Source organism: Macadamia integrifolia, chromosome 7, assembly GCF_013358625.1.
Source record: "Macadamia integrifolia cultivar HAES 741 chromosome 7, SCU_Mint_v3, whole genome shotgun sequence".
NCBI classification, from domain to species: domain Eukaryota; kingdom Viridiplantae; phylum Streptophyta; class Magnoliopsida; order Proteales; family Proteaceae; genus Macadamia; species Macadamia integrifolia.
In genome coordinates this window covers 21267283-21291801 of record NC_056563.1, presented here as the reverse complement: position 1 = coordinate 21291801, position 24519 = coordinate 21267283, and the positions used below count along the sequence as shown (strand labels likewise).

The 24519-nt window shown below is 38.0% G+C and overlaps 2 protein-coding genes across 5 annotated transcripts in view; one reads left to right on the top strand and one right to left on the bottom strand.

Moving 5' to 3' along the window:
- The window catches only part of LOC122084101 (DNA-directed RNA polymerase III subunit RPC5), a 58393-nt gene extending 43327 nt beyond the window's left edge, over positions 1-15066 (bottom strand). Inside the window, exons 1-6 of one of the 2 annotated variants that reach the window (XR_006141830.1) lie at positions 14285-15066; positions 14130-14198; positions 13896-14006; positions 13028-13096; positions 10420-10554; positions 8561-8608 (exon numbers count right to left, since the gene is read on the bottom strand). Coding sequence is in view for 1 of the 2 variants with exons in the window: in XM_042652162.1 (XP_042508096.1) it covers positions 8561-8608; positions 10420-10554; positions 13028-13096; positions 13896-14006; positions 14130-14198; positions 14285-14671 (819 nt within the window). In the remaining variant the exon portion in view is untranslated. The remainder of the gene's footprint in view (positions 1-8560; positions 8609-10419; positions 10555-13027; positions 13097-13895; positions 14007-14129; positions 14199-14284) is intronic. The other variant, XM_042652162.1, reaches the window with a different exon arrangement.
- A 4291-nt stretch (positions 15067-19357) lies between these two features.
- The window catches only part of LOC122084045, a 29907-nt gene continuing 24745 nt past the window's right edge, over positions 19358-24519 (top strand). For 2 of the 3 annotated variants that reach the window (XM_042652043.1, XM_042652042.1), the window contains exons 1-6: positions 19358-19555; positions 20026-20237; positions 23220-23356; positions 23447-23557; positions 23673-23774; positions 23979-24087. In XM_042652043.1, the coding sequence (XP_042507977.1) occupies positions 19543-19555; positions 20026-20237; positions 23220-23356; positions 23447-23557; positions 23673-23774; positions 23979-24087 (684 nt within the window). In that variant the 5' untranslated portion in view covers positions 19358-19542. Of the gene's footprint in view, positions 19556-19840; positions 19856-20025; positions 20238-23219; positions 23357-23446; positions 23558-23672; positions 23775-23978; positions 24088-24519 lie in introns of those variants that run through there. The other variant, XM_042652045.1, reaches the window with a different exon arrangement.

Genomic DNA, 24519 nt, shown 5'->3' with positions numbered 1-24519 from the left:
AAAAAAAAAAAAAAAAAAAAAAAAAGAGCAAAAGCAAAAGATGAGAAGAAAGAAGAGGCAGAAGAAGAGAAGAAAGAAGAACCAGAAGAAAAAAAAACAGACGAGAAGAAAAGAAGTAGAAGACGAGAGGAAGAAGAAAGAAGACGAGAAGAGAGAGAAGAGGAAGGGAACAGGGAGAGGCGACAGAGACATACCTGGTTCCATCGCAGTCGCAACTCCACCTCGGATCATCGGGACATCTTCCCCCACCGTCACCGACGTCCTCTGCTCCATCGCAGGTCTCAAAGAGACCTATTTTGTCGACTTACGGTACCTCACCCAAACCCCCATCGGTCCTTATCTCTTCTTTTTAATTTATCTTTTCCATTAATTACCCCTCATTATCTTAATTCCTTTATCCTCATCTTTTCCTTTATTTCCAATTAACTCCCTGCCCCACACGTGATACCCTTTATGGTTTAAATTGAATTTCAAGTATTTACAGTTCTGCCATCCCTGGAAAAAAAAAACAATATTTACCATTCTGCCATTGCCCTTAAACCTCATTTATTTACCACTTTACCATCATATTCAAGTGTAATCTTGCCCATCTCCACCATGGTAGCCAATAGTGAAATTGTTCAACAGCTGAACTCCTATAAGGGAGAAACTGATGGAAAAATTGAAGCTATTATGACAATGATGGAATCCACACAAGCTTCTATTGATCGTTTGGTGACAAATAGATAGAGGAAAAAGTCCCATTCAATCTGGGGATTATTCCAACACCACTCCATACAATCCACCACCACCACCATATGGAACTGGTCGATATGATAATGGAGCAGAAAGAGCAGCCAGATTGGATGTCCTTGATTTTTATGGAGACAACAATCCAGAACTGTATCTTGACTGGATTCACAGCTTAAAGACATTTTTCAGATGGTACGAGTTAACTAAGGCCCGAAAGATCCTATTTGCAGAGGCTAAACTGAAAGGCACGGCCCGAGTCTGGTGGATCAAGCAACAGCAGCAGAACCAACCAGGGCATTGGTTTAGTCACTACTTAGGCCGAAATGCATGAAGTAAAAAACCGGAGATTCTTACCTTTTGAATACAAGCAACGCATGCATCTCAGGTTTGCACAATTGAAACAGGAGAATTTAACCGTTGAATACGTCGCTAGATTTTATTATTTGGCCACTCGTTCTGATTTTGAGTGGGATGAAGAAGTATTGGTAGCACAATTCCGCAATGGTTTGCACCCTCAACTTAGTTCTGTCTTTGCATCCAGCCAACTGCCTACAATGGAAGGCGTCGTACAGGTAGCATATCAAGCTGAGGAAAATCTAAAACGCCCAAACAATCAGAGGCCATTTACGGATGTTTTTCCTAGAGTTTCTAGTTCTATTCAGCCACTGTCATCTCCACAAAAAAAGTCAATCAGTAGACCACAGGCTAGTGCTTCATCTATGGCATCTTCACCAGCCAACCAACCGTATTTTCCACCTCATCGTGATTCAGACATGTCATCTTCACGACCTAATCAGCCATACTCCTCACCTCAGCGTGGTTATCATAAGAACTCAGTATTTTCAAAGGAGACTATTCAATGTTTCTCGTGCAAGGGGTATGGGTATAGAGCTAATCAATGTCTTAACCGGTTGCTAGCATACATCAACAAAGGCAATTTTATACCCTATGCACCAGAAGAGCAACCGAAAACAGGAACAGTAAATCTAGAGGCTGAATGCGACCGTGATCCTAATGAAATTATTGATGGTGACAGTGATGGTGAGCCTCAACCATTTTCTGTGATAAGTCCCCTTTTAACTACAGAGAAGATTCTTGAGGACGATTGGTGTCGTAATAGTATCTTTCAGACCAGGGTGCGATGCAATGATAGCTTGTGTAATATGGTGATCGACCCCGGCAGTTGTACTAATGTTGTTACAGAAGATGTTCACAAGTTAGGTCTGAAAATTGAGCCTCATCCGAATGCCTACAATGTTGGATGGGTGAACAACAATAATTTGAAAATTCATAAAAGGTGTCTGCTCACGTATTCCATTGGTGGACTGATCGATCATGTTCAATGTGATGTTCTCCCTCTGAAAGTTTGTCACATTCTACTAGGGCGCCCAAAGTTGTTCGACAAGAAAGCCAAGCACTGTGGATATGAGAATACATACTCTTTTCAGCATGGTGGCCTTGAGATGAAGTTCCTTCCAGCAAAGGATCTTCCCCCTCTCAAGCTCAAGAGGACAATTGGTATTTTTCTTATAAAGCGCATCGAATCTGACAACATTTTTGGACCTCATCCAAACTCGATGGAGTCGAGTTCTTTTCAAAAGGGGAAAGCTGATGTAAATACAGCTACACTTACCTGGTTGGACCAGTAGGACCGGCTGTGGAAGCCAAGGGCCAAGAAGAATTGGTCCAACCCAGGTTTTTGGTCCAACAAGGGTTGGTAGTAGTTAGTTTTATATTGTCTTTTATTTCTCATGTTTGTCTTTGGGTAGGATACGTAGGATTTTCTCATGTTTGTCTTTGGGTAGGATAATTAGGAGTTTCTTTCAGTGTTTGAGTCTAAATAGGAGTAGTCTTATTATTTTCCTTTAAATATTTGCATAAATTCAATGTTTTGATTTTAGAGCTAATTTAATTTTAGAATTAGTGAATTTGTGCGTGGTTTGTGATCCCCTTTCCCCTCTTGTGCGTTTTTCCCTCTTCTCCCTAAGGCTACTCCATCACCATAGCTTGAAGTCATCCAGCCCCTTAGCTTTACTGCCCTTCCATCTTGTCTCTTGGTTAATCTAATGATTATATTCTTACCCTTTTCCATCGAAGCAGCTCAATTTGACAGGTAATTTTGTGGCCACTGGAAAGTATATAAATGTTTGGACTTTACTTTGTCAACAATCCAGAAGTCATGCAGTTGGGTGGAACCGTAGAAGTGACAGCAATGATCTTAAAAGAGAACTGAAGGCTGACCTTTCTAACCAGCAGTCAATTGTCCAACCATCTGATTAAATATTTACACACATAGCAAAAGAATAAATAGATAAGAAGACAAATACCAGCATATGTGTTCCAAAAATATTGGGTGATACAGCATTTTATCTTTTGTGAAGGAGAAGTGAATATTCAGTAAACCTTTGCCACCCAGGCCCAAGTTCAAGAGGCACAGCAGATCTACTTCAACTCTTCAAGCCACCCCACGGGATCTATTTTAGGCCCCATTAAAATGGGCCACATGTGGGGGATGGGGATTTATTTTAGGGTCCTTATTTTAGCGTAGGCTGTCCCATGACATTTCTGATGCAATGAGGGGTTCGAAACCCTGGTTCAGATCGCTAACAAGCCCACCCAAGTGTTAAACAACCAAAACAATAGGGCTGATGGCAGTTCTGTAATTATCTCAAAGTTTACAAGGGAAGTGGAAGAATTGTAAAAAAGCAGAATCATAAAGGGGCTGCTTGGTCAATCAAAATCGGGAGGGATACAAAAATTATTAATAAATAAATATTGACCAAGGGTAAACTAGGTATTATGACATAAAGGATCAAAACAGAATTAGGAATACGAGGGAAGGAAAAAGTATTGTGACAAATAAAATACCTTCGTCAAGGGTAAACTAGGAATTATTACAAATAAAGGATAGAAAGAGAATTAGGAATACAAGGAAAGGAAAAAGTATTGTGACAAATAAAATACTTTTGTCAAGGTAAATAAGGTATTCTCACAAATAAAGGATAGAAACAGAATTAGGAATACGAGGGAAGGATAATTTGGGAAGGAAAAAAGTATAATGACAAATAAAATACCTTCACCAAGTCTTTAGAAACAGAACTAGGAATACGAGGGAAGGATAATTTCGGAAGGAAAAAAGTATGGTGACAAATAAAATACCTTCACCAAGTCTTCTTCAACCTTCAATACGTTAAAGGTTGCGATAAACCAGCAAGGTAGGAATTGAAGAAACTCCTATCTAGTTGCTACCCCCCCCCCGCTTGTTTCATTGAGCTCACCGTATTTCGTTAGCTTTTGTTTCAGATGACACTCTTTTTTATGCGTTCACTAACACGACGACCCGCAGCTTCTGCTTCCGCTTCCCCTTTCTATCGTAAGAGAAAGCATTGTCGCTTCAGCCCTTTCCAAGGCCATAGAACATATTTCTTTCGGTACACGCGCACAAACGCACAAGGCCTTATTCCCTTAAGGGTCGAATTATAATGAAATAACTTCACTAATTCACTAACTTGAACAGTGACCTGTACTGTATTTGAATTTGACCTTCTACGACTTAAAGGGGGGATACACGTTATGGGTAAAAGGGAGTCGCCACCTAGAAAGGGTCTAGAACCCATAAATGTCTCCCCCAATCAAGAGAGAGAGACTAATGACTCTGATGGATAAAGCTGGTTTGCACCAAGATTCTGGACAAATGTCAAGTGACAGACTGGGAAGGTGTTAGGCACCCAGTCTGCCCGACCCAAAGGCCGGTCTCTTTTTGTTTGACCAAAATTTGTTTGTACCCTACTAACTAGTCCTAAATCTAGGTCACTGAAAACCCTAAACTAAGTATCTAAATATGACATGTGAAAACCCTAAGCCAAGTGTCTAAATTATGCTAGCTAGGTTATGATGCAAATAATGAAATGATTACGCTAATTAAAAATTAAAAAACCCAAATGATTTAATTGATGTATTATGAGTCTTAGATTAAGCTAATTAAATAAGCCTAGACCTAGGATTAGTTGAGCAATTTGTGAAACCCTAAATTGAACTAACTCGATTAATTGAGCCTAACCTAGATGGACGATTAATGAGTTTATGAAATCCTAAATTGAATTAATTAAAATGATTAATCATAATCCCTAATAATTTGTGAAATGAATTATTGCAATCCTAATTAATCTATTAATCTAATAGGTAAAAAGATTTTTAAAGAAAGACAAAAACTTGAATTGAATGGTGAAAGCTACCCAAATCTAACTATTCCAGATGGAAGTTTTGGAAAACCTAATCAAACTAATAATTTAAACAATTAAAACCGAATTTTAAGAGTCAATTAAATGCATTATGAACCTAAATTAATCTAATGAGTTAAGACTTTATTTAATTAACTACCTCAATTTAAATAAATGGAATCTAACTATTATGTTAACTATACAATGGTTGTAAATGTCCCACGTGGTGATATAAGTGAGAAGTGGACAAAATGTGAATACTAGCTAACCTACATGCATGAGAAAAATGAATTGATTTAAACCAAAAAAAGAATCAAGTATCAAAAACATGTTAATAAACACGAACCATGGCAAACATGACATTGACTAACCTATCTAAATCTAATGATTATCAATATGGCAAGATATCCGAATCTAAATTAAATACACAATTAATTCTAAAGGGACACACTATTTGAGATAAAAAGAAATGGACCGAAACGGGTTCATTTTTATCAACCCGAAAACCCAAGAAACGCACCTAATGCTACGAGCCAGTTTGAGGGGGGGCCAGCCACGCCCGTACTGACCTACGTCCTAGACTACGGCCCATAGACCCATTTGCTTATTCAAAACCTTAATTTAATAGAAATTAGTGAAACCATATGGTTATCATATGATTCAAAAATAATGAGCAAAACCCAATCGGTTTCAGCCCTTGATCCTAAGGGGCTGGATTAGAGTGACCCTAGGACTCCATATGGAATCCCCTAAAAGTATTAATTGAAACACGGTGAATTAATTGAAACACGGCGAAGGCAAAGGTGAAATAGGAGAAATATCACACAATGATAGGGGTTGGGGAGCATATTACAATTTGAATTACAAAAATAAATAAATAAAATAAAAAACTGGAATGAATAAACAAAAGAAAATGAACACAAAAAAAAGAAAAGAAAATAAAAAAGAGATAGAAGAGAAGGAGATGGGGTTTCGGCCATAGTAAAAGAGAAAAGAAGAGAGGAAGAAGAAAAAGAAAAAGAAGAAGAAGAAGAAGGAGAAGAGGGGACTGGTTTTCTCCTACAGGGAAGAAGAAGAAGGAAAGGAAGAAGGGCTGGGGGAAGTGGGTTCGGTTGGGAGGTTCGGTGAAGAAGAAGAGGTGCAGGTCCCTTAGAATAAAATCATTGGTCAACCCAAACAGTGCACAAAGAAGAGGATTTAAGGTAGGCAAAATAATTAAGTACTTCAAGTTGGATTCTAAATTCTGCTTGCTTTGAAGATCAGATTCTGTTTGCTATTTTTTTTTTCTTAGTCACTTCATTGTGATACACGATCACTATTCTGCTCTTATATTGACTATCAAATTGGACCCTTGAGAAGCTGATTTCACTGTTCTGCTGAAACCTTAAACTCTGGGATCCTATTGCCTAAAGGATTAGTCTATACCTCCACATCTGACCATCATATTTCAGTCAGATTTGAGGAGTTATTCCTGGCCATTAAAGTGACCCTTGACCATAGTTTTGAATCCATCTGAGCCTTTGATTTCAAGTTATTGAATTTTCTTGAATCAGGACTTTTTCTTCATTGCAATTGTGGTTTTCAACTAAGTTTCTGAACCTAAGCCCTTAGGCCCCATTAGTTAGACGGTTAAAAAGGGGTGGAAAAGTTGTGGGGGTGGGTCCGACATGGTGTGGGTTGGATTGACAAGGAAAGGAAAGAGAAGGAAATAGAGGAATACTGGAACATGTAATTTTTTGTGGGGTGGAATTCTATGGGAAAGAGAGCATATAGGATAAGGAGAGAAAGACAAAATATTAACTTTTCCTTGAATAGTGCTAAAAGTCCTACCAATAGGTGGGAAGAAGATGAGTGCCACATCAGCAAACAACAATAATTGCATTTAAAGAACTTGTCAAGTAAGTTTGTCACCCCACTAATCCAAAGATTTCAAACACACATATTTGTGAGGTTTATGGGAAACAAGTACAAGTTTCCCGCCCTTTTTTTTACCTTCTCCACTTTTATCCATCAAACAAACAGGGCCTTAGGCCTCTAGAAACCCACCAACCACTAGATTCCATTACAATGATGGCATCAATGCAAATTTTTTTTTTTCTCAAACTTACTTTCCAACCACTTCTGGTGGTTTCTCTAGGTATGGGTGATTTTATCTCTCATGTACCAGCTTAGTCGGGGCTCAATTTTCCGGACAAGTTGTCACTTCACCCTTGACTCATGTGACAAAGGTTTAGCTCCAAAGACTGCACATATAGCACAATCAACATTGAACTGGTCAGCTTTAGTCAAGATTTTGACAATATATGATGCCAAGGGAAAGATCCAACAAACAGGGGCCATATGATGGAGTCTGGCTTTGAAATGCAATAGATGTCCAATCCACGAGATAAATCTTCTATTCAATCATTTGAATAAATCTTCTATCAATGGTTAGAGTTGACCATGTCAGCCCTTCACTGATTGGACAATTTGAACAGAAAAAAAAATATTAAATGCTAGGCTATACAGTTGAGATGGGTCATGAAAATTTGAAACAAAGAAAATACAAGGAGTGTTCTACGTATCCAACTGTAGGATTAGCAACATCAATTACCCACTAATATGAACCGAAAAAGAAAAACCCCAGAAACCAGCCTGGATACTACAAATAAATAGTCAAACTAAACAATGACATATAAAATTGGAAAGAAAAATGTGCAGAAGTACCCCATGTGCTGATTGATAAAGTTACATCACCCTTTTTACGAAAATGAACAAGCATGCACTTCCACTTCCAGAATATTATTTGTCAAAGCATATGGTCCCTATCTCCCCTGAAAATAGCGTGTAAGGTTCGTCCCATATTCAGGTGAAATTTTGATGATTTGTTGTTGTAGTTGTTGTTGTAGTTGTTGTTGTTGCAGTGTTCTTTTCTTTTTACTATTATTTTTATATTTTTGTCTTTGTCGGATCCATGGATCCGACCCCATTTATTTGAGATAAGGCTGAGTTTGTTGTTTGTTGTTGTTGTTTGTTCCTCCCACATGCAATATTCTTAATTATGATTTGCTAATGCATTTGAAAGGCATTGAAAAAAATAATAATAAATAAAAAATAGTCTTGAATATTTGAATATATAGTATCTGGTGCTATATTTCTATTCAATTACATTTGAAAGGCATGTATTGGAATGGACATATAAAACCAGATCCTCTATATCCAAGCCTAAGCTTTTTTAATCTTCAATGCCTTTTAAATGCACTAGCAAACCATAAGCAGGATCAAGCATGTGCAAAGAAACCATTCACCTGGGAACGATGGTTTATCAATCATACTAAGGAGACGTCAGAAACATTTCTACACATGCAGAGGTAAGAGACTAATCTTTCTTTGTACTAAATATATATAAAAACTAAATCGAAGAATCACCACCAATCATGGATGACAGAAGACAACTATAACCAGCTTCTTTTTCCACCACATCACATTCCCTTTATATCTATTCAAATGGGCAGACTCAAATGGACTATCTTTTAAATAAACAGCAAGCAACAGATAACTGATAACATTATAATATTCATTCCATGAAGGCATGAAGTAGACAGCTAAGGTAGTTCGACATGTCATACCTCAGCATCATCTGCGTTTTCCTTATCAGATGTCCTCGCCAACTTCCCCTGCACAGAGGATAGAAATAAAATTAACGGGTCAAATCTTACATGGAACAGCAGAAGAAACTAAAAGAACAAAACCAGGTGAAGGGGGATGAGTAACAGGATAGTTGCGAAGAAAAATCAACATGCTTTTTTAATCTAAAAGCACTGAACTAGACTGATCTAAAAGTCTGCTTCAGAGCCATCCTTCCCCTTCAGTTTAATGGGAGTACTGATAAGTTGGCAAAAATATGTTCTTATAAGATAATCTGGTCTGAATTATTCAACAGGAACCTTAAATTTTAAGAAAATAGCATAGGTGGATTCCAAGGCCAGTATTGGAAAGAACTGAAGAAACTCAGTAAAAAAAAGGTGAAGCGGAGGAAAGAACATAAAAAAAGTTAGTTGAGAGGGCATTGAACCGTAGACACGTTTATAAAAGATATGCATATATTTATTTGTGCATGCTTGTCAGAGTAAAGGCGGGATCATCTAACCTTCACTGCAAAGGTGAATTTGCTGATCCTTCGCTGGGGAATATTTTACGACAGAGTTAATAACTTTCCATACATATTGGATAGTATCAACCCTGGTGGGATATTGTCACTGGTTTCAATAGAATCAGTGAGTGGCAGTTGTCTAGGTGAAAAAAACGAAGTATGATTTGGTCAAGAACTACCTATACATGCAAAAAATGGCTACAGAACACCCAAGACCCTTTTTGACAAGTTTTAACACCCCCAATAAAAAAAATAATAAATAAATAAATAAAAACATCCTCCCATGGTTGAGGGACTGTTCAGTATAGTGGCACAGAAAAAGTAAGATACTGGAGAAATCCACCAAAGGCATATACTCAAGCTATCTCAGTTGTAAAAAATTACAGGAAATATTTGAGATATGAATGTGATCAACGTCAACCAAAGTTGAAATTTTAATCGCTGTTGAAACCGCCATTCAAAAGAATAAAGATCCATGCATAGAATTTAATTCCATGCTTCTAATAGGATTTTTCTATAATATCGTTAAAAAAAATTATTTGTACATTTGTAAACAATTTTAGGGGGAATAACACATTAATATGTATCTCTAATAAAATATGAGTACTATTTTTGGAAGAAAATGAATTGAAGAAACAATATGTGTATAGGACATGACTTGAATAACTGTTGAACATTAGCAAATCCACCATGGCATATCAGTATGCAATGTGCATACATTTTAAGGACTTCAGACATTCTGTAAAAGTTAATATTTGATAGCAATACAGTAAAAACATATACAACCAAGATGTGAGTATATTTCATAACATTACAATTAGAATATATATTCAATAAATCATTGAGAATTTATTATAAGTATATAGATATTATAGATATACTTTACAAGGAAGTATGTCCACATTTTCATGTAAAAATACTCAAATCATAGCACAATAGCACATATTAACTGACTATACTCTAGGCTTCATCATTCTAGTAGTATTGTTATCCTCTCCCACTAGCATAGATGTCTTTGTTGAATTCACATTTCCTTTCCACCTTCTCTACCAGTGAATCCATGGCTGACGAGGTTCCCTTTCTTATTGTTGTTTCTTTCTCCTGCTTATCTGAAAGATACATAGATTCATCCCCCCAAACCCTCTCTTTTGTGCACTTAAAACTGTTCAAGGTAGGCCAAGGAAACAACCAAGATATGTAGGGTGAAATGTATATAGAACAAATGAGATTTGCATTTCACCAAACGCGGTATTAAAGACCCTCAACAATACAAAAAATATTGAAATACCCACTTAAACACCATAATTATCACGGTGGACAACAGAAGCACTTCACCTGCTTTTTTGATGAACCTACAGATTCTTCTTTCTTCTCATTGAAGTTGATATTAGCTTCCACATTTTTCTTCTTCTTCAAGTGCTCCATCGATGGTCGAAGCTGCACAACTGCATGAACAGGATTGAGGTGTAACTGCAAGATAGAAAAAGGAAAAAACACATTTTATAATTCTTAGCAAGCAAAAGTGACAAGATGGTTAAATAACTCCATCCAATGATACCAACAGTGTCATAACTCAAAACCCCCTTCCCTCGGCCAGTGAAATGATTAAAAGAAGAGGGAAGAATTCGGCATGAGCTCAAACAGTAATGTTAATACTAAGACTCATTATCAACTCCCATGTGCTGCAACCAAGGTTTAAGGTATCGGGTTTTGACCCTTGGGGAGACCATAATTTCGGTCAAAACCTGGGAAATTTCAAGGAAACCAGGGAATTTTTCCTAGTTTGGTGGAAACTTAGGGTTCAACCCTCAAATAGTGTTTTTTTTTTTTTTTCTTAGACATTTCTAACACATTCACATCATTAGTTTCATTAAAAAAACAAAAAATACACAAAGTCATATTTGTATAGTGAACCAAAGGTTCGCTAATCATTACGCAGTTGTTGACTGAAATATGTTGTAGGTAAATGCAAAACAAAAAAAAAAAAGGGCCAATGTGAATGCGTAGATCGGGTCCTCCTGAGTAACAAATAAAAATTTTACATAATTCTACTTCCAAAAAAAAATATATATATATATATATATGATTTTTGGGGAATATGGGATTTACCTTTTTGGTCCAAGATGTCTTTTCGTATGTAGATGAAGCAAGAACCACCCTTAAATTCAACTTTTTTAGGCAAAAAATGGAAATCTCCACTGTTTCCCCAAGTTTCCCACTCCTAGGAGAAAAAAACTAAGAAGAGAGGGTTGAATTTTGCTAATAGAAGGCTTGGGTTTCTTTTCAAAGTAGCTTATTGGTTCCACCCAGTTTGGTCGAAATTTCCCATGTTTGGGTCGAAACATGGGAAATTTCTTCGAATTAGGTCGAAACATGTCCATACATGGACGAAACTTGTGACTTTTAAAAGTCACAGGACATATCATTTCGACCCTGGCGATACGGTTTCGCCGATTTCGATCGAGTTCTCGAACCATGGCTGCAACAGCAATTAATCATATGTAATAACCCACAAGCTCGTGATAGACCAAGAACACTAATACAAGCTGCATGAAACTTGAAATGACATGACTGATAATAATAGACTAGAACCTATGATGACATCACATGTAAGCTGATCAACACCACAAAAAAATGGTGAAAGAGCATTAATTGTTGCAAAAAATGACAATTTGGAAGGACGATAGTGAGATGAATACGATGTCCCACCACCATTGTTGTCAAGTCGTCGCCTAGTAAATGCTTTTTATATTTGTTATTTCATTTACTTAAGATATTATTCATAAATAAGCAAATACCCCCTATTTGAATCCAATAAAAATAGTTTAAAAATCAAATTCTAAAAGGATAAAAATTCAACCACCCAGTCCAAGAAGAAAAACTAGATTTTGGTTATAGAGGCGATTTTCAACTTTTAAATGCTGGAGTTTTTCTCTATCATGAAAATTTTATAAATTCTATCATGTTAAAACATTGCTAAAAACCAAAAGTCCAATAAAATAATTTTTTGTTTTGATATCCATAAAATTATTTTCATTCAGGAGATTTTAATAGCATTCACGTACTTAAAAATAAGTTTGACCGGAGCATAACTTGGTCATTACAACTCAAATTTAAGTAATCTTAGACTTGTTGAAAAGCTAGTTTTATATTATAACTGATACCAAAAGTCTCATGTAAAAATAATATCATTTGACTAGTCAAACTTATTATAGAACCAGAGCATTTCTCTAATTTTTTATTTTTTATAACTTAATATGACTTAATGTTAATTTTTTATGATTTAATATGGCTAAATGTTGATTTTTAATGACTTGATGTTGCTTAATCTTATTTTTTATAATACAAGGTATATATAGCTTACTAAATAATGTTAGAAAATAGGAAAAATAAAATATAACAATTGTTCGCCTCAAGGCGTGCGCCTTCTCGCCTAAGCGCTTAGACAACCCTCCACCGCCTTGGTTCGTCTTGACGTCGTGACAACTATGCCCACCACTGATTAATAATTTAATATTGATAAAAGATACACAACGATACCCAATAACAATAAGTAAGCTGAGTATTCAAGTTAAACTAATTAAAAAAGTGATAATTGCCCGTCAATAAGTACTACGAATATATTAGGAAAATAGAAAGAAACTCTGGCAACTAAAAAACAAAAACATATAAGGGGAAAGTTTCACTATTTAGGGCAGCTGAAAACACACAATTTTACTATAAACCCAACAAACCAAAAGCTTTAAGCTATAGCATCACAAGACAATAGTTTAGATTTAAAAATTAAATAAATAACAGCAAAAAAAAAAAAATACCACCACTAGTGCTAATAAAGATGGCCACTCAGCGAAATGACAATTTGAGTCTCTGGAGAGTGGCAAAATACTCTGAAAGCCTGCATAGTAGGAATAAGGAAGAGTAACCAATTTAGAATTAAGCACACCTTATTTCCCATCAGAAGTCCAACTGCATAGCCAGAGGTGACGGGTGGCTTCCATGAAGTTGACAAAGTCTAGATAAACACAAAGAACAAAGACATTATGTCATATTATGACAGATTAATAGCACAAAGCAAGTTGAGGAGAAGAAGCTGGACATAAAGGAAAAATCCAAATGTAAAAAAGAAAGCTAACTGAAAAAGAATATGAAAGAATAAATAAATTTGATGATATGGACATTTTTGCCACGCAAAAGGCCTTCTACAGGAAAATATATGATCCTAATGTAAGTTTGGTGTTAATTTCTAACATTCATCCGAAGAACATAAAAGTAAAGAAATCTAAAGTACGCCATCATAATTGGTGGAGCTTTCAAAATCAGCAATTCTAACATGAGTATTTTCTTATCCCTTCGGAAATCTTGTACTGTTCCTATATCTATATTAAAATGTTCTAAATGTCTCAGTTTGAACATTCGGTATAGAATGAGATCTTGTTTACAGCAATGAGACTCAAAGCTTCAGCCAATCAATACACCGATGTTATAAAGAGCTTCAAAACAATATAGCTACCCTTGGATTGGACATACTACTCGAAGAGGATCGTTTAGCCGTAGCAAGAGCACGAACATTGAATGATTCTTATCACAACCCTTATTTGTAGCAGTAAATTATAGGGTTCTCTAGGGGGTTAGCCAAAAGATGGTTATGGATTCAAGGACGCAAGGAATCAAATATGAGACCAACATGGAAACATAAAAGAATCCCAAAAATAAAAAGAACAAAGAAATATTTACCACAGAAAATTTGATTTAAAAAAATTCTTATACATGACCTAAAAAACATAGAAAATAACGAAAGTCCACGGATAAACCTGCTTTGTTGTTTTCAGATTGGCGTGAGCATTTTCATTGTAACTGCTCCTGTCATCAACGTTCAGAGACAAATCGACTTCCATTTCCGAACTCTTGGGCTTCAATCTAACCTAAACAAACAAATATATCTCATGAACCTTCGAAGTATCAAAACTAGACATATAAGTAACATACCCTGACAGAAATGGATGAGAAATATATCTATATATATAACAATGAACGATCCAGCACACCTGTTGACATCGTTCATCGAGTTCGTACGGACGCCAAGAAGGTCTTAGAGGATATTGCAGAACATATAACTACAAGAACAGGAAAATAGAAACATATGTAACCAAGAAAGACTTCAAAAGAAAAGTAAGGAACAGTATCAGTGTGAGAGACAAACCTGAGCATTGACATCAAGCGGGGTAGGGGTAAAAAAGACGTCTATTTCCCTGACCACTGCATCTTCATCTTCGTCTACTTCCATTGCATCTTCAAACACTTGCTCCTCTGTCTTCTCCACTTTAGTGAAGTTGTTGGAGGTCGAGGAAAGAGAAGGTTCAGGTTCGGATGCCGACTTGACGGTAGCATCAAGTGAGGGCATAGACAAATCTTCTTGCTTCTTCGGAAGCCGAATAGGGGGTTGTGGTTCTGGTTCTGATGATGCTGGTTCTACCTTAGGTTTAGGTTTAAGCTTCGAGGATTTGGGAAGGAACCTGGATGGCCTCGAAGCAGCCGTATTGGGGTCACCGGGACCGTCTATGCCGATATCGTCTAAGTCCAGGTCCATGATAACAGATAGAAGAACGCTTAAGACTCGGAGATGATCTTGAGACTTGAAATGGTTACTTGCAGAGAGCAATAACCCTCGACTTCTTTCTTTCCTTCGCGGCGATCGACCGATCAATCAATGCGAACGTGCAAACGTTTAAGCGTATTTGGCTTTCGGGATAACCGTAAAAAAGGTTACGATTCGTTTTTTACCTTGGGGTAATGGAAAAGGATGATTCCTAATAGTGATCATACCCACATAACAAGTTCCGTACGACAATCAATGCTTCTGTAAGACCAATAGGCGATAGTGGAACGTATTAATACTCAAACCCACATGGGTTGAGGGCATTTTCACCACTGGGATACCAACTTCATTGACAAAAAACAGGTGATTCGCTTCAGGGTTTTGGCTCAAGCTCAGGGTTCAGTCGGTTACAGATTCTTATAAGTATTTCACAACTCTACGTTTGCGCGCGTGAAAATAAAAATTAATAATATTCGTAATTGCAAAACCCAAGACAAGAATCGGCGGATCTGCTTCCACCAAAGGAAAAAAAGGGGCAGATCGGCACGGTCCGGCAATCTTTTCCATGTAGGTTCCCCTTTGGTTGAAGGGAAATTAAATTCTTTAAACCTATAACTATGTAAAACTATGTTTGGAAGGCAATTAAATAAAAAATGGAGGAGGTTAAGTAAGCCAAGGGCTTTCTTGTAGTTGTGAGCTCAACTAAGTGAAGGGCTAGGATGAAAGGGGCATAGGAAACTTTTCCAAGAAGAAGAGGAGAGAGAAGGAGACGTAGATTTGGATATACCATACACAGTCTTTCACTAATAACAATTTGAATTTGAGGACACACATAAAAAAAATCATTTTGCGTTTATAATTTTTGTTTTTATCATATTTTTTGTACCATTTCCTTTCATTTTCTAGACAACCAAATATAGCCTTAAAAACAAAATAAAAAGGAAAAAGAACCCTTTATGCACCCAAACACAATGAGTGGCGAAATGATTGCCTCCACCCCCGTTGATGCTTTGTGTTATAGCACAACTCAGTTTGCTTCTCAACACTAGATATAATTGATGTTGGTTTGCGGATGTTTTCTTTGAGCAACCAAACACATGTCTCTAAACCCCAAGGGGTTGGTCCAATGGTGATTTGATCTGGATAATGCCTTTGAAAGCATATGAACTGGGTTCGAATCACCTTTGCAGTACCTTTGGGACCACTCACAACAGGATTAATTTGGAATTTTGGTTGATCCCTCTAATGACCAAAAATAAAATAAAAAATCAAACACGTGTCTGTCTTGACTTGATGCTGATGGAGGGTCACTAGAGTGGTCAGCTACGACATTGTTATTTTTACATAATGGTTGTTTCACAATATTGTATTTGAGCTTCTATGGGATGCAAAAGGTGATAAGAAAGTCTAACATTAACATATCAAATCCAACCATTGATGCATTAAAGATTTTCCTTTAATCTAATTTTTTCCTTTTCCATAAAGAAAAAGAGTCCTGAAAATGTAACCCTGCTCTTGAGGCTTGCATTGAATATATTTTATTTTTGGTAGAAACAGTTAAATTTTCATAATCATTACTTGATGGGAAAAGTCTGGGCAGGCTGTTGGTGGTGCCCCGCATACCCCACCTGTGTCGCTCTCTCCTTCTTCTTTGGAAATGATCCCCATGCCCATTGCATCCCAACACTCCCATTGTTGGGTCGACTAGTTCCTTGAAATCTAGTGGTGTACCCAACCCTCTTCTTTACTTAATATGATGATGTAGCTAATTCTAGATTATTCTATATGTGGTCAAATTTTACCCAATGCTCTTTAGCTTATATTAGGGGACGTGTTCCTGGATGTGTGTGTAGGTTTAAAGCTTAGGCAGTGTTTGGAATATATTCTAACGTGAGAATACTTTCTATGACACATAAACGTCATTTTGGTATGCTTTCTCGTTCTTGAGTCTTAGAATGTGACAGAAAAATGCATCATATTATGCAATGGGCTCTCTAACCTGCTATGAATGTGTTTGAAATTTTGAGAAAGAGAATGTGCATTTTAAGAATGAGAATGCATACCAAACATAGCCTTGGTTTGCCTTGACAATCTAGAGTAAGAACGGCAGCCAATCATGGTGTGGGAATCCCCAACAAGTCCCTCAATATATTATTTATCTATTTGCACCAAATAATACCTATAGGTATTATCTCTTTTTGCACCAAATACTTTGCCATCTAGTAATTTGACGTGGATTACCTTCTACCCTTTCGACCATAGATAGTTGTCATACTATTCATGGTTTTAGGAATCTGTATGGATTGGCCATATAGATGGATTTGTATTGGTTTTGCCACGGATGATACTAATGCGCAGCTTTTTTTTTTTCCCTAGAAAATTTAACTCATGATTTTTTCATTCTCCACAATCAAAATTATAGAACAAAACTATGATACAAAACTGATATTGATGCCTTATTGGGCAGGGGGTGTAAGTTTGGCCCTGACGGCCTGAACCCACCATGAGCCCGAAACCTTTATAACTCGGTTATAAGGGTTAAGCCAACTTAGCCCGACCCAACCAACCCTTATTGATTTTAACCCTTATCTATTATTGTGTTTAGTAATACTGTTCCCCTTCCCCTAGGCCCACATCATGTGTTATACAAGCGTTACACAAGTTGTGTGCATGGCTTCAATTCACATCACGTGTTACACAAACCACATATTCTTACCTATTGAGCTAAAACGACCAAATGACCACACTATTTTTTCCCCTTTTTATTTACACATGCTATCTTTGTGTATCCTATCATGTATTGACATGAGCTTTAAATACAATAGTAATCATGAAGAACTGAGCCAAAAGTTGACATGTCCAGTTTATGGGAGACGTGGTGATGCTAGATGATTAAATGATATATCTTATAACCAAATTGATAACATTGATTGCTGCAAATTTATGGATTGGGGTTAGACAAGGGCTGACTATAGTATTAACATCTTTCCACCCCCTTTGGTAAGTATGGGCTCAACATTTGTGATATTTTAAAAGAGACAACAATATATAGGACTAGCTAGGGTCAACTTGGCCCAACCCGGCTCAACCATGAGCCCAGTAGGGTTGGCCTTAGTGTGAACCCGACAGAGTGGGATTGGGCTTGGGTTGAGTTTTGGGTACCTAAGGTTGTGTAGGATATAAAGAAACCCAGCCCAACCTAGCCCTGTTTCACCCCAAGTATTGGTGGTATCAATATAGGGGAGGGTAAAACGGCCATAAAATCTTAGGTATCAGTTTTTGCGGTGGTAAAATGATTTGATCTAATACAATTAATACGTATTAGTATAGTATATCGATACTCAATCCAATACCGTGCACTAAAACCATAGTACAAGATAAGCAAACCCCATTACCTGTCTAATCAATCTCTCGTTTGAAGGAAGATTAGAGAATTTCATACTATTTACCTTAGATAGGAACGGTTAACCCCAACTAAAATTTATTTAGGGGTTGAGTTCTTTCTCTACTCTTAAAAAAAAAAAAAAGAAAAAAGAAATGTTCATTGTCTAATTGTGAAGTGAATGCTAGTGCTTCTTTATGCCTATTTTTCTCCTCTCAAAATAACATAAAATGTATACATATCTTTAAAAAAAAAAAATATACTACTTGGTGGCGTGCATCTACTCACAAACACATAGTCGTGTAAAAAAAACACCTTATGGTCCGTGGTTGATGCCTTCACACTTTCTTTTATTGATTCATGTGTTGGCATTGGGTTGAGGCACAGTAACCACGTGACTAGGTAGCGATCATTTTTCCTATAATTACCAAAAGAGAAAAAAAAAAATCCATCTCCTTATCATTTTATACCGAGGGAGGAGAGAAAGACATTGCGAGGGGTGTAATGTATCAGGCAGGGAACACTATCCACCATTTAACCTAGGGGTGCAACAAGGCCGGGTTGGGCGGGGCTTCTTGAAACCCTAGCCCAACTCTGAGTCCCCTTAATTGGGTCCAAACCCACCTGACCCTGACTCAGAGCCGCAAAACTTCAATCCATGCCCAACCTTTAGGGTTCAACTCAACCCTTAGTCCCTTACCTGTCCTGATTGACCATGATTTTTCATGATAGGACTGGGATGACACTGATTGACCTTGGTTTGCCATCAAGGGCCAGGTATACCTTGATCCTGACCCTACAGAATATGAAAAACATCATAAGAAAACAAAAAATCCAAAGTCAACATCAAGGGCAAAAACTAGAGCTGAGTTCGGCCAAAGTCAAGGCAAAAAATCAGAGTAAACAAATAAGGGTCGATTTCAGGGCGGGCTGGGCCGGCCAAAAACATCAACTGTTACCCTCTCTGACCCTAACTCAGGGTCAAAAATTTCAGGGTCGAACTGGCCCTCAGAGCCAAAACTTTCAGACCAATACTTGTTCAGAATTAGGGTGAGCCAAGGGCGGATTCGGATCGTTAGTACCAAACTTGCACCTCTTAGCCTTTTTGTCGCAACCTTGGCATAGCATCCGCAAGCTTCTACGCCTCTTCAACCGCCTCAAAAAAAAAAAAAAAAAAACCCCACAGTGCAATCGATATCCTGCTCGTCCGATGGTGCCCCCACCACTAATCCGCGTCACCTATTTACTCGTTAAAGTGGACCACCCCAGGAAAACAAAAATGGTAGCCAAAGTTCCCGTACGCAGACCGCCGAAAGCATATTTCGGCCGATATTTATCAGTAAAAATCATTACATCTGAAACTCCAATAATCATTTGCCGATCACCGACTTAAGAGCGAGAGTCCGGAGTTCATACTCTGCAACTGAAAGGAAGAAAGAGGAAAGAAAAAGGAAAAGGATCATCGGAAAACGCATAAAGAATGGAGTGTACAGGTCAGTGAAGTCAGTCAGTGCAATCCTCCAGTCCTCTGCTTTACCTGCCGCAGAATCCAACGTTCTAATTAAAACCCGGTTTCATTCTGCACTAATTATTTAGAGGGTTATCGACCTTTATCTCAGAAGATTTCTCACCGGTCTTTTAGGGGTTTGATTCTAGTTATCTTTCGTTGTAGGGTATTATTCTCATACCTCGCCTCATGTGCTCATCTCCTTGACCTCATTCATCATACCTCATGTGTTCTTCATCATGTGTGAGGAAAGTGACTGAGCAAATACCATAACAATGGATTTCAAGTGAGAATGCTTAAAGGAAATTCTAACCAAAGTTCTGATTATGTGAACGATTCTTTTGTTTTCGTAACTCTGAATCGGGGCAATTGTTCATGGTGTATATGGTGCAGATTGGGTTGAATTCTATCTGAGGACTAATTGATATCTAACTTTTTCTTTGTTGTCTTACTCAGGAGGGAATCCTCATGATGCTGTACCACCAGTGGAAGGTGTTGCTGGGGGAGGGACGGCTTATGGATGGAATGATGGTGGTTTACATGGTTCAAATCCTCTTTGTGGACCAGTTGATCCATCGAAGGTCCCATCCGCCGAATTATTGAATGTGTGGTGCATGCCTAGCACGGCCAATGTTGGACAGCAAGAAACACCTCGACCTTTGGAGCCTGTAAGTCTCTGTTTATATATTCTCCCCTTGCACCTGGCAGAATACAATCTAGTTTCCTCCAATTCAGACTCTGTTAATGGTTCATGATGTTACGTAATTTGTTGATAACTAGATGTGTCCGAGTTTCCTGCATGCTTGAACTTGTAGTCTGCCTGTGATCGGTCCCCATGAGTCAAAATATATTTTGGTTTTACATTTTGTGCTCACTTATGTACAGGGAGAGCCAGTGAGCCACACTTATCTGCTCATTCTAAGGACATTCACGTAGCTTACTTACCCACTAAATGTATGGACATAAACATTCCTAGAAAGCATAAGGTGAAACTGCTGTATTCTGCACTTATCTACATATGACCTTTGTATGGGTCTTACATCATGTAGGAACTCAGCTGTCTGCACCACTTAATTAGTGTTTGCTGGGACCTCAGAAGCCGAGCATTCTGAAATTTGAGGGAGATTAGCTGAAAAGGATTTGGTGCGTATAACAGGTTGGCTATTCCATTTCCTGTTCTGCAAAGATCTAGTGCTTAAGGAAGATATCGTTTTATTTAATTCAGTTCCTGTGGTGAGGTGTGACCCACAAGATTTGAGGGGTGAGAATATATTTTAGTTAATAATGTTTTGATGGTAAAATTGGACATTAACAATGGCATAAAATGTCTTAAGCAATTGATTTGGTTGGTAAAGTGCTTGCTTAGCAGATGAAGTGGCTTCCCCCCAGTAGAAAGAATCTCCAGTCATTCATTCAGAGCCTTTGGTGATGCGTGAACCACAACAAAAGAGAGGGAAAGTTTATTTGGTGGGTCCCTGATTTGAATAGGCAGTGACAAATAATCATGGGAAAATTCTCTTTTAAGTTCTGGGAAAGGAGGTGGTTTCTTTTAAGCATTTGAGGCATTATAGTAATCGGAAAAAAAATTCAAAAGCTGGGGAATGGACTAAGGGCTTCCATTCTTCCCCAAGAGGTAATAATTTGAAGTAGATAATTAATTACAGAATGAGTTTCGGCTGTGCTGCTGAAGCAATGGCTCTGAACGAAGGATGGGGAGGGGAATGATGAGTGAAATTAGCATATTATCATGAATTCTGCCAGGCTTACGGTTTAGCATGTAAAGAAGAGAGAAAAGTATGAAGGTGTAAGGTTTCTCTTGGATCCAGTTATGTGAAAGATCCTTGTCACTACTTATCTGAGTTGCAGTCAGTTCAATGTTTAGTGAAAGAAGGTTTCACTCTTCAATCCTGAACTTCTTACAGCTGGATTCACTATTAGATTGTACTCATTTAGATTAGTTCAAACCTCAAATGTCCATGTTAATGCAATTCATCAGTGGGTATAATTTGATGTTTGTAGTCTCACTATCCTCTACTTAAACTTAAGATTCTAACATATAGATCTCCAGTTAATGTGGGTCAGTATTAATTGAATTTTCTGTATCCCTATTATTCATTGAACTGGTTACCTGTTGATTTCAAAACTAAATTTTACCACATCAAATTCTATGATGTCTTGGATGAGCCAATATTGGGAGTTCATAGTCAACACAAACTCTTGTGTTGTAAGGGTGGGGGGGGTCTGAGACTGCTTTAGAATGGACATTTCAATAGTCGAACGGAATAATTTTACACACACGAGAGAGAGAGAGAGAGAGAGAGAGAGAAGTCATAAACTGTATTCTTTTTTGACTTCTCTTTTTTTTTTTGGGGGCGGGGGACTTTGACTTCGACTCATGCCTTCTTGTTGGAGCGGAATATCCTTTGCCCTAGGGGCTCAGGGATATAACTTTCAAGCAGAGAAAGGCACAGGTCTGGTCCGGTCCGGTCCGTAAGTCCACATGTCCTACTTCATAGCCAACATTCCGCGTTTCTCTCTCTTCTATTCTTTCTTTGTTCTCTTTCTGGTTATAGGGGGGAGGGTAGGGGGGTTGTTTTGGTGTTGCTCTTTCGGTCAGTGGTTTTTTTCTTGCATATGTGGCTGCAGGCAGTTGTGGTGTTCCTCGCTTGGTTTTCTGTTCTATTTTGGACTTGCCTCTGTGGTGGTGCAGTAACGGTGTGAGGGTTACCCCCCCCCCACTTTCCTTCTTCTCTTAATAAAATATCATTTGTTAACCATTTCCCCCAATCCAAGAGAAATGTAATCTCTTTTTCTTCTTTCAATTATAAATTCTCAATGGATACAATTATGTTAGGAACTTACGAGGATTTTAGGAAGGTAGGGCTTACAAAATTTAGGGACTGAAATAACCTTGTAGGACCTATGAAGCTTTTATAAATTCTAACATCTAAAACATGCTAGATGTCTGGAATTTTATAACTTTGCAATAAATTTACGGAAAAAGAATCCTGCCTGGCAGCATGGCACCTGTGCCCATACACAAAGGAGGGCGAAATGATCATGCTGCCCCCATGAATGCGAAAATCATGCCCCAGTTTAGGCTCTCGTGCATGATTGGCCCCTGCAGATGGTGCAGGGGCCATGCTGCCAGGCAGAGAACACTCTCCCATAAATTTATTATGGGCAAGAGGGCGCCTACCCTGCTGGTGCAGGTACACGCCAGCGCGCGGGCCAATGGAGGGTGCTTGGGAGATTTTCAGTGTGGGGTTAGTACGGTATTCCGGCACTTGCTGTGTGTAGGCATAGATGCATGCAGGCAGGCGTTCTTTCTTCCATTTATTATTTTGACCTTGAAAAGGTATTTTATGAAGATGCTTATGGGACGAACACAAAGTAGTTCATGCGCAGGTGACCTGCTACTTGATACTAAAATTGGTTGGGCGGGGAGTGGATTGACTGCACAGGGGAGGCTTCAGAAATTGCTTTAGGGGATTATGGTGATTATAATATAGTAAGCTTGTCAAATCTGAAGGTTGTGATGGAAATAGTAGGATATGCAGTGTTAAATTTTGCAATTATATGTGCTTCTCTAAACACTTTTCTGCTTTTTCTATGGTCTTCAAGTTTGTGAGGTTTGGTTTGCCTTGCAGATATCTCTACTAGCAGCTAGAAATGAGAGGGAAAGCATTCAAATTGCCGTACGCCCAAAAGTTTCTTGGGGTCGTCCTGGTGTTGCAGGGATTGTGCAAGTTCAGTGTACTGATCTGTGCTCTTCTTCTGGTGAGAGGTTAGTTTCTTGGAGATGATTACTCTGTCGATGTCATTAATTTTGTTTCTACATCCCACCATAAACTTGCTGATGGTGACTTTTTCCCAGGTTGGTTGTTGGACAATCAGTTACTTTGCGGCGTTTGGTTCCAATCTTAGGTGTGCCTGATGCTCTTGTACCCCTTGATCTGCCAGTCAGTCAAATAACGCTTTTTCCTGGGTACTGTTCAAGTGATGATCTAAAAATTTGTCGTATTATTACTATCCAGGTGAAATGAGTTCTTTTGAGAAATTGTTTTTTGCTTCTACCAATGAAGAAAGCTTCTTTGTTGCAGAGAAACAACGGCAATTTGGGTTTCAATAGATGTTCCTGCTGAACAATCCCCTGGTCAATATGAAGGGGAGTTCTTCATCACAGCTATGAAGGCAGAAGCAGAGTGATAATCTACTCTTTCCTTCAGTTAAATATTAGTTTGTCATGTAGCATGTAGTTGCTAAAATGCTTTTGTTGTTATTTTCATTGAGATTTATGTTTTCAGGGTTGGCATCTATTAAAAGAGCCTTATTTATTCTTTCTATAGTTTATTTGCTAATTATTTGGACTTGGGGTTCTTATTTCTATCTGATTTTTCTATTCGCAGGACTTCAGCACAATTCCTGGCTAAAGATGAGAAACGTCAGATTTTCAGAGAACTCAAGAATTGTCTTGACGTTGTGGAATCTATAGATCATGAACCCATGAAAAATTCGGTGGGGATTGGAAACTATTGTTTTTTTTCCTTATAGATGGAAACCATTTACGTTTAGACTTATGATTGCTTATAGGAACCCTGGGATTGCTACATCTGCTCTCACTTCAGATTTCCAAGAGTGATGGATTGGGACCTGTTTCCCCTTGGAAGCTCTTGCTTCTGTTTCTGTGCCTACCATTTATGGAAAAATTCACTATCTATGCCAGCAGCCCAGCTCTGGCTAATACCAACACATCTCCTTCGAGCTATTCTCTAGTCACGTCTGGGAGTGCCCTTCTTTCTCGATAATTCGTGAGTTCGAAGTAGAATCTTTTCTTTTGTTGCAGGCACCTCCTTCTATGTTTGACGTTATTTGTGCGGTCTCACGGGGGGTGATCATCTGCAAACTCTAGATATAGAGTTTTCAAGCAAATCTTATTCTGTGGGAGTG